We start from the raw sequence: 8,942 nt of genomic DNA, 5'->3' as shown, positions 1-8,942 counted from the left end.
ACCCCCCCGCCGGTGCCCCTGACTCCCGCCCCGCAGCCCCCCCATGCGCAGCCCAGAGCACCCCCCCCCGTGTGCCCGGGCGCCCCCTGGCGGCTGCTGAGCCTTTCCGGGCCACGTGATTTCTGGGAAAAGGAGCGAGGCGGCGGAGAAACGCGGCGGGGCGGGGCGGGGCGGGGGGTGACGGGGCGGGGCGGACGGACCGAGCGGCCCCGGGACAGACGGCGCCGCGCAGGGCTCGGGAGGTGAGTGCGGGGCCGGTCAGACCCGGAGACTCCCCGGCGACAGGCGTGGGGGGGAATCGGGGGCAGAACGGGGGTGAACTGGGGTGAATTGAAAACTGAATTGGGTGAGACTGGGGCCCGGGGAGCAAAAGGGGTCAGGTGCCCTGGGCTGTGTCGCCTGGGGTGCGAGGTGATGCACGCTCTGGGGTAGGAGTGAGCAGAAATTGGGGTCCCCTGAAAACTGGGAGAAGGTCTTGGGAGTTTTGGGGTTGTCCATGGGAGATGAAAGTAGAGGGGTTCATCAGGGGAGGGGAAGCCCCCGGGGGGGAACAAGCCCCCAGTGGGGCTTAAAGTTGGGGGGCTGATGGGGGATGTAGGAGGAATTAACCTGGGGGGGTGACTCAGGCAGAGGACTGATCCCTGGGGGTGTTGGGGTCCCTGACCCATGGGAGGGCACCACAGCCTGGTCTGGGGGGTGGGTGACCCATCCAGTGACCCGGCCCAGCCCTGATGGTGGGGAGGCTCCGTGGCGGGTATGGGGGTTACTCAGCCCCCCTCCCCACCCCCAGGATGGCGTCGGGCCGGGCCCGCTCCACGCGGAAGCTGCGCCAGTGGACCGTGGAGCAGGTGGAGAGCGGGCGGTTCCCGGGGCTGGTCTGGGACGACCCCCCCGCCAAGACCATGTTCCGCATCCCCTGGAAACACGCCGGCAAGCAGGACTTCCGCCACGACGAGGACGCGGCCTTCTTCAAGGTACACACCACGGACACGCTACGGACACGCTGAGCAGCCGCTAGCAACATGCCAAGCACACGCTAAAGCTATCCTAGCAACATGACACACCCCCCCCAGGATACACTAGCAACACGCAATGCACATGCTAAAGACATAGCAAATACCAACTAAGGTTATGCTAAAACACAGCAAGGCCACCTGACGCACATGCTAACCACATGCAAAGTACATGCGACTAAGGAGATCGGATGTGCCCGCTAAGGCCACAGATGGGATCATGCTAAAGACACAGGATGGGGACATGTGGGATGGGACATGCTAAGGACACGTGGGAGTGGCACACGCCAAGGGGGGCCAGGCCCACACTAACCCCCCGCTCCTCCCCAGGCCTGGGCAGAGTACAAGGGCAAGTACCGGCCGGGCGAGCGGCTGGACCCGGCGGGCTGGAAGACCCGGCTGCGCTGCGCCCTCAACAAGAGCCCCGAGTTCGAGGAGGTGCCGGCGCGCTCCCAGCTCGACCTCGCCGAGCCCTATAAGGTGTATCGCCTGGTGCCGCCCGCTGAGCAGCGCCCCGGTGAGCAGGGACCCCGGCGTCTGGGCGGCCCCCCACGGTGTCACAGCCCTCCGGGCACCCCGGCCCCAGGCACGGGACCCCCGGCCTCAGGGCGGCCCCCGCTTGGTGTCACAGCCCTCCCGGGCACTCCAGCCCCGGGCACAGGACCCCGGCGTCCGGGCAGCCCCCGCACGGTGTCACAGCCCTCCCGGGCACGGGATCCCGGCATCTGGGCGGCCCCCGCACGGTGTTACAGTCCTCCCGGGCACCCCAGCCCCTGGCACAGCTCTCCAGGGGCCCCGGCATCCCTGTTTTCCCTGTTTAAAGCCCCCTCTTGTCCCTCCTCAGCTAAGCTGCCAGCCCAGAGGGTCCCCCAGCAGGTGAAGAAGGAGCACCCCGACTCCTCCTCGGAGGGGGACGAGGTGGGGAGCACTGGGGGGGCTGCCCAGGCCCCCCTCACCCTGGATATGGTCAGCATGGTGAGTGTGGGGGTTGGGGGGGCCGGGAGGTGTCTCGGGGGACTGGAGGGGAGTGGGACGTGTCTCCAGGAGGCTGCCCCCATCTCTTTCTCTGCCCCCCCAGGAGGTGATGTCGGGGTCAGAGCCCGTGGCCGGTGCCTCGCACAGTTCAGATGATTCCGGCATCGACACCAGCGAGCGCAGCCCTGACGCCGGGGTCCCATGTAAGAGCTGCGGGGGTCAGGGCAGGGGGTCAGTCCAGGGTTGGGGGCAGAGTGGGGGGGTTAGTGGGCACTTGGGGGCAGGGCGGAGGGTCAGTGGAGGGTTGGGGGTCAGGGTGGACAGTCCGGCGTGTTGCAGTCAGGGCAGGGGGGATCAGTGGGGGTGTTGGGGGAGGGACGGTGGGTGAGCGGGGAGTCAGGATTCAGGGCTGGGGGGGTCAGTGGGGGTGTTGGGGGAGAGATGGGGGTGAGCCGGGAGTCGGGGTTCAGGGCAGGGGAGATCAGTGGGAGTGTTCGGGGAGGGACGGGGTGAGCGGGGAATTGGGGTTCAGGGCGGGGGGTCAGTGGGGGTGTTGGGGGTGGGAGAGGAGGTGAGTGGGGAGTCGGGGTTCAGGGCAGGGGGCGTCTGTCCGGGACTCAAGCCCTGTTTCTCCCACAGCCCCAGATCTGAATGAGATCGTAATTAACGTCACACTGGACTCGGGGGCCCTCCTGCCGCCCATGGAGGGTAAGACCAGACCCCCCCATCCCACACACCCCACAGCCCACAACCACCCTGCCACCCCAGAACCCCATCCCCCAACTCATACTCCATACCTCCCCCACAACCAGTCCTCCTCAACTCCTCCCTGCCCCACATACCCCACAGCCCCCCACCCTGCCACCCCATAACCCTGTCCCCCACCTCATACCCCAGACCTCCCCCACAACCCTTCTTCCCCACCCACACCTCCCCGTCCTCCTTCCACCATCCCACAGCCCCCATAGTCTCTCTGCCCTATATCTCCCATAACCCCCTTCTTCTGCCCCAAACCCACATGCCCTCTGCCCCATCCACTTCATAATTCCCTCCTCTGCCCCACACTTCCCATGCCCCTTGTGCCACTCATCCCATAACCCCCTTCCTCTGCCCCATGCCCCCCATAACCGCTATCTCTCTCCCTCTCTCTCTCTCTCTCTCCCCCAGACTACTCGGTGCTGCTGTCCCTGTGGTACAGCGGGGAGCTGGTGTGGCAGCAGCGGCTGCCCCAGGGCGATTTCCTGGTGACCCCCACGCCCGCGCCCACATCCCATGCCCCCAGCTTTATGCAGCGGGTGCTGCTGCCCCCAGCCGAGGGGGTGCAGGACCCCCACAAGCGCCAGGCCACGGAGGAGCTGCTGGGGGCACTGGCCAAGGGGGTGATGGTGGCCAGTTCCCCCCAGGGGCTCTTCGTCTGGCGCCGCTGCCGGGGCCGGGTGTACTGGAGGGGCTCTGGGGTGCCCCCTGCCGCTCCCAGCAAACTGGAGAGAGATGACGTCATGCAGGTCTTCAGTGGGGCAGCCTTCCGCCAAGGTGAGTGGGCTGGCCCCGAACCCGCTGTGTCCCCTGCTCGGAGCCCTGAACTCCATATCCCCACTGGGACGCCGAATTTCCCAGCTTGGATCCCCAGTATTGCCCGCTCAGATCTCCCAACCCCCATATCCCTGCTCAGACCCCAAATTTTCCCACTCGGATCCCCAATCTCCATATCCCCGCTCAGACCCCGAATTTCCCTGCTTGGACCCCCAGTATGCCCAACTCAGACACTCCAACCCCCATATCCCTGCTCAAACCCCGAATTATCCCACTTGGACCCTTGACTCCCATATCCCCGCTCCGACCCCAAATTTCCCCACTTGGACCCCCATCCCCCCACTTGGACCCTGAATTCCCACCCTCCCGACCCCCATATCCCCGCTCAGATCCAGAGACAAAGAGAAGGAGGAGGAGCAACAGGGGTGTCTGAGTCAGGTCACTAGAAGCTGGCAGTCTGCTTGGGGGGACTGGAAGAGGGGGAGTCCAGGCCACCTGGCCCAGGACTCCCCAAGATGGACTTGGCTGAAAGTCACTGATTTCTGTGCTAACGAGGTCTGTTCTATGCGTGTTCCTGTCGACTAAAAAACCTTCTGTGTTACTGCTCCCGTCACTTACTGGATGCTCTGTCCACGGGGTGCAGTTTATCCCACCGCTGCCACCAGTTGTCACAGTCACTGGGGCGATGCTCTGGAACTGCTCCCTACAAAGCCAGGCAGGACTCTGGGGGAGCCTCCTCTCTTGGAGCAGCCTGTCTCCAGGGCCAGAGGCTCAGCCGGCTTCCACCTTCCTGGGGCTGACCTCAGAGCATTCAGCCTCCCCTGTCCCACTGTGCATTTCCCACAGCGAGTCCACACAGGTGGGCTCCTGGGGAAGCCAGGGGGTCCTGCCCCCCAACTCCGCAGTCAGACGTGACTCTCAGCCAGCCAGTAAAACAGAAGGTTTATTAGTTGACAAAACACATATAGAACAGACCTTGTTAGCACAGAAATCAGTGACTTTCAGCCAAGTCCATCTTGGGGAGTCCTGGGCCAGGCGGCCTGGACTCCCCCTCTTCCAGTCCCCCCAAGCAGACTGCCAGCTTCCAGCGACCCGACTCAGACACCCCCGTTGCTTCTCCTCCTTCCCTTTGTCTCCCTGCCCGGGCCAAGAGTTGCATCTGGTTGTCACCTGGTTGCATCCCTCTCCTGGGTCTCAGGTTCCGAAGGGCACCGGTCATAGCAGACAGATGGAACAGCCTCACCTCCCCCAGAGGTCTCAGCCAAAGTCACACACCCCTGTTCCCACCACCGAGGTATTGGTGCATCACACAGGGAAACTGAGGCACACATAGTATTAATGCAAAACGGTGAAACTCACATTGCCTCAACAGTAAGACTCACATACAACATAACAAAGGAAAGACCCCCATGGCCCACTCTGACCCTACATCCCCCCATAATGACCCCCAACCCCCCCTTGCTATGACCCCCTGAGTCCTGATCCACCTCTTGTCTGACCCCTGAATCTCCCCCACTGGGACCCCCAATTCCCCATCCCCTTATAGTGACCCCTAGTCCGCGCACTGCAGCTCCACAGCGACCCCCACATCCCCCTGCTGTGACCTCTGAATCGCACCCTTGTGCTCCCCGAACCCCCAGAGTGCCCCCCTTCCCTTGCTGTGACCCCCAATAGCCATCAGTGTCCCCAAATCTCCTCTGTGGTGCCTCTGAGTCCCCCCTCTGCCTCGCCCAGAGCCAGGCCCACGCTAACCCTGCCCCCCCCGGCGCTCTCCCTACAGCGCTGCAGCTGTACCGGCAGGGCCTGGGCGCCCAGCCAGAGCCCCACATCACCCTATGCCTGGGCGAGGAGCTAGGGCAGCAGGACGGCCCCGCGGACAAGCTCATCATCATCCAGGTGGGCAGCCAGGGGGGGCAGTGGTGCATTGTGGGGTGGCAGTGAGGGGGCAAAGTCCGTTGTGGGATGAGGGTGGTGAATTATGGGATGGTGAGGGTAGGGGGTGGCAGTGGTGCATTGTGGGATGATGTGTGAGAGCAGTGGTTTATTGTGGGAGGGCGCAGGGGGAGCTGAGGTGCATTGTGGGATGGTGGGGGGGCCCCCATGGCCTGACGCTCTCCCTGCCCCCTACAGATGGAGCAAACCTTTGCCCGGAAGCTGCTGGACATGCCCGAGGTGGAGATGGCGTCCGTCTGCCTCCTCTCCCTGGAGTCCTCCTGTCTCTTCAGCCCAATGTGAGGGGACCCAAGAGGCTCCAGACCCTGCCACTGCCTTGACTTAGGGGGCCAGGGGTGGGACTTTCTGTCTTGTTCCATGTGGGACAGGTACTTTCTGGACTTAGAAGTCATGACCCCCAACAGGCTTCCTATTTTGTCTGTTATATGGGGAGGGATTTCCTGGCTTGTGGTACATGATGGGGCAGGTTATCGAGTCTCACCTGTTTTGTTGAGGTGGGACTTCCCCTTTTGCTCACTGTCCAGGGGAGGGACTTCCTGGGGTTGGAGACCACACTCGAACACACTTCCTGACTTGGTGCATTCTCAGGGAAGCAATTCCTGGAGGACTGGAAACTGTTGGAGGCTGGCCTTCCTGTCATGTGCATTGTGTAAGAGATGGGACTTCCTGTCTTGCCTCTTGTGTAGAGCTGGGAGGGACCACCAGGGATTTGGCTTGTGCAATGGTGGGTCTTTCTGGTTTGACTAGTGGGTAGGGGGGTGGGACATCCTGTTTTGCACATTGTTTGGGAGGGAGCTCCTGGCATTTTGAATATGTAGCGGTAGGACTTCCTATTGTACAGAGGCGGGACATCCTGTCTTGGTAGTGCCGAATGCACAATGCACAATCTGGTTGTGCCAAAATGACCTGTGGTGAATGTTGTATAGGCAGGACGTCCTAGTTTTACGTCCCTCTCTCCATGGAAGAAGGAAGCTTCTTCTCCAGTTGGTAGAAACTTTTACATGCCAAAGGCCCTCCTGACCTCTGGCAAGGTTGCGTCTGCCCCCCGCCCCTTGCAGCCATAGCTAGGATCTTAAGCTCAGGTCCCTTTGCACTTTATCCCTAACTGCAAGAAACTTTATGAACCGTGTCTGTGTTTTTAAATAAAGTTTTATTGACTTAGCTGCCAGAAACTGTCTTGTTTATATACTGTCACGGGTGCCCGGGCGATGCTCTGGGTTTACTCCATCCGAAGCCAGGCAGGACTCTGGGGGAGCCTCCTCTCCGGGCGCAGCCTGTCTCCAGGGCAAGAGGCTCACCCGGCTTCCCCCTGCCTGGGTCTGACCTCGGAGCATCCAGCCTCCCCTGCCCCTCCGCGCGCTTCCCACAGCCAGTCCGCCCAGACGGGGTCCTGGGGGGGCCAGAGGGCCCTGCCCCCCAACTCCGCAGTCAGACGGGACTCTCAGCCAGTCAGTAAAACAGAAGGTTTATTAGCCGACAGGAACACGGGTCCAAAACAGAGCTTGTAGATACAGGAAACAGGAGCCCAAAGTCAGGTCCATCTTGGGGCCAAGGAGGCCAGAACCCCGTCTGGGCCCCCCTCCATTTCCCCAGCCAGCTCCAGACTCCATTTCTCCAGCCCCTTCTCTGGCCTTTGTCTCTTTCCTGGGCCAGGAGGCCACCTGATCTCTGTGTTCTCCAACCCCTTCAGTTGGTACCTTGCCGGGGGGGGACCCCAGGCCATAGTGGCCAGGAGACGGGGTGTCGGCCATTCTCTGTGCAGGCAGCAGCACGCTGGCCCGCTAAGGCTCTGCAGGAATCACACAGCTCATCCCACCACCGAGATACTTCAGAACTGGGGAAACTGAGGCACCTACACCGTATTCCGAGAAAACATTAAGAACATTCCCATTTTGTCACATCTACTAATTACGAGTCTCATTATTGTGATGTATTACTTCATTTCTTGTGAACATTACTCATTAATATTTCTTACCTGTTATTATCAACAATATTACTGGTTAATACATAGCTTCTATTAGCAATTATTAATGATCAGCAATATCAGTTTTTAATATGGATTAATCTAGTGTAGATTTGGTCTTGAGTCAATATTAATAATCAACAATATTAGGTGTTAATATATATTAATCTAGTGTAGATTTACTCATTCAATATAAAATATAAAAATATTAGTGGTTAATATATATTAATCACGTGTATTTTCCCATTAGCCAATAGTAATTAGCAATAATATTAGAGGCTAATATATATAAATTTGTTGTACATTTAGTCATTAATCTTGATTAATTATTATCAGCATGAGTGGTTAATATGTTTCAGAGTAGCAGCCGTGTTAGTCTGTATTCGCTAAAAGAAAACGAGTACTTGTGGCACCTTAGAGACTAACAAATTTATTAGAGCATAAGCTTTCGGGAGCTACAGCTCACTTCATCGGATGCATTAATATATTTTAATTTCTATCATCAGTCTCAGTGATCAATCTCTTTTATATCCATTATTAATGATTACTGTGGGGTAAATATTACTCACTAACCTTCACTCCTCTTTACTATCAGGATTAGGGATCAATGTGGTTTCTCGCCATGGTTATATCTTATTAATATGTTGTAAATGTCATTAACCTTTATTAATTAGTGTCAGTGGTTTAAATAGCTATGCAGTGAGTCAACCTACTTTTTATTCCAGATATAACTTTTAAATACTTTTTCATGCGCATGAACATAACCCTCTCTGCAAAGGCTGGGGAGACAGCGGCGAGCGGTGCAGAAAAGGCCCCAAAGTTATCTCAGGGCCCGATGGGGGGCAGCTGTCAGGGCTCAGAGGCTCATAACCAGGAAAAGGAAGAGGCCCCATGGTGGAAGGTCACAGCCGGAGACATTCGTAGGCGAGGGGTGTTGGCACCAAGTATCAGCACTTACGGGGGGGTGGCTGTTGGCAGCGGGGATTGACACGGGGGGGCAGCTGGCACCAGGGATTTACACGGAAGGGCAGCTGGCACCGGGGATTGACATGGGGGGGTGTTGGCACCAGGGATTTACACGGAAGGGCAGTTGGCACTGGACATTGACACGAGGGGGGCGTTGGCACCGGGGATTGACGGGGGGGCAGTTGGCACCGGAAATTGACAAGGGGGGGTGTTGGCACCGGGAATTCACAAGGGGGGGCAGCTGACACCAGGGATTGACACGGGGGGGCAGCTCGAAATGGGGACTGACACTCGGGGGGTGTTCGCACCAGGGATTTACACGGGGGGCAGTTGGCACTGGACATAGACACGAGGGAGGCGTTGGCACCGGGGATTGACAAGGGGGGGCAGCTGACAAAGGGGATTGACGGGGGGCAGTTGGCACCAGGGATTGACACAGGGGGTGTTGGCACCAGGGATTGACACGGAAGGGCAGTTGGCACTAGACATTGATACGAGGGGGGCGTTGGCACTGGGGATTGACAGGGGGGGCAGCTGGC

At 59.2% G+C, this 8,942-nt stretch overlaps 1 protein-coding gene across 1 annotated transcript; it reads left to right on the top strand.

The window, feature by feature from the left end:
- Positions 1-148: 148 nt before the first annotated feature.
- Positions 149-6,635, top strand: IRF9 (interferon regulatory factor 9). The gene is made up of 9 exons (XM_038369142.2): positions 149-242; positions 791-974; positions 1,344-1,530; positions 1,858-1,988; positions 2,092-2,191; positions 2,628-2,696; positions 3,156-3,521; positions 5,302-5,417; positions 5,652-6,635. The coding sequence occupies exons 2-9, from the start codon at positions 792-794 to the stop codon at positions 5,754-5,756; spliced, it is 1,257 nt and encodes a 418-aa protein (XP_038225070.1). The 5' UTR covers positions 149-242; position 791; the 3' UTR covers positions 5,757-6,635.
- Positions 6,636-8,942: the final 2,307 nt, after the last annotated feature.

The sequence above is a fragment of the Dermochelys coriacea genome, chromosome 13 (assembly GCF_009764565.3).
Source record: "Dermochelys coriacea isolate rDerCor1 chromosome 13, rDerCor1.pri.v4, whole genome shotgun sequence".
In the NCBI taxonomy this organism is placed as follows: domain Eukaryota; kingdom Metazoa; phylum Chordata; order Testudines; family Dermochelyidae; genus Dermochelys; species Dermochelys coriacea.
The sequence above is the reverse complement of the archived record's forward strand: the minus strand, read 5'-3'. Positions and strand labels throughout refer to the sequence as shown.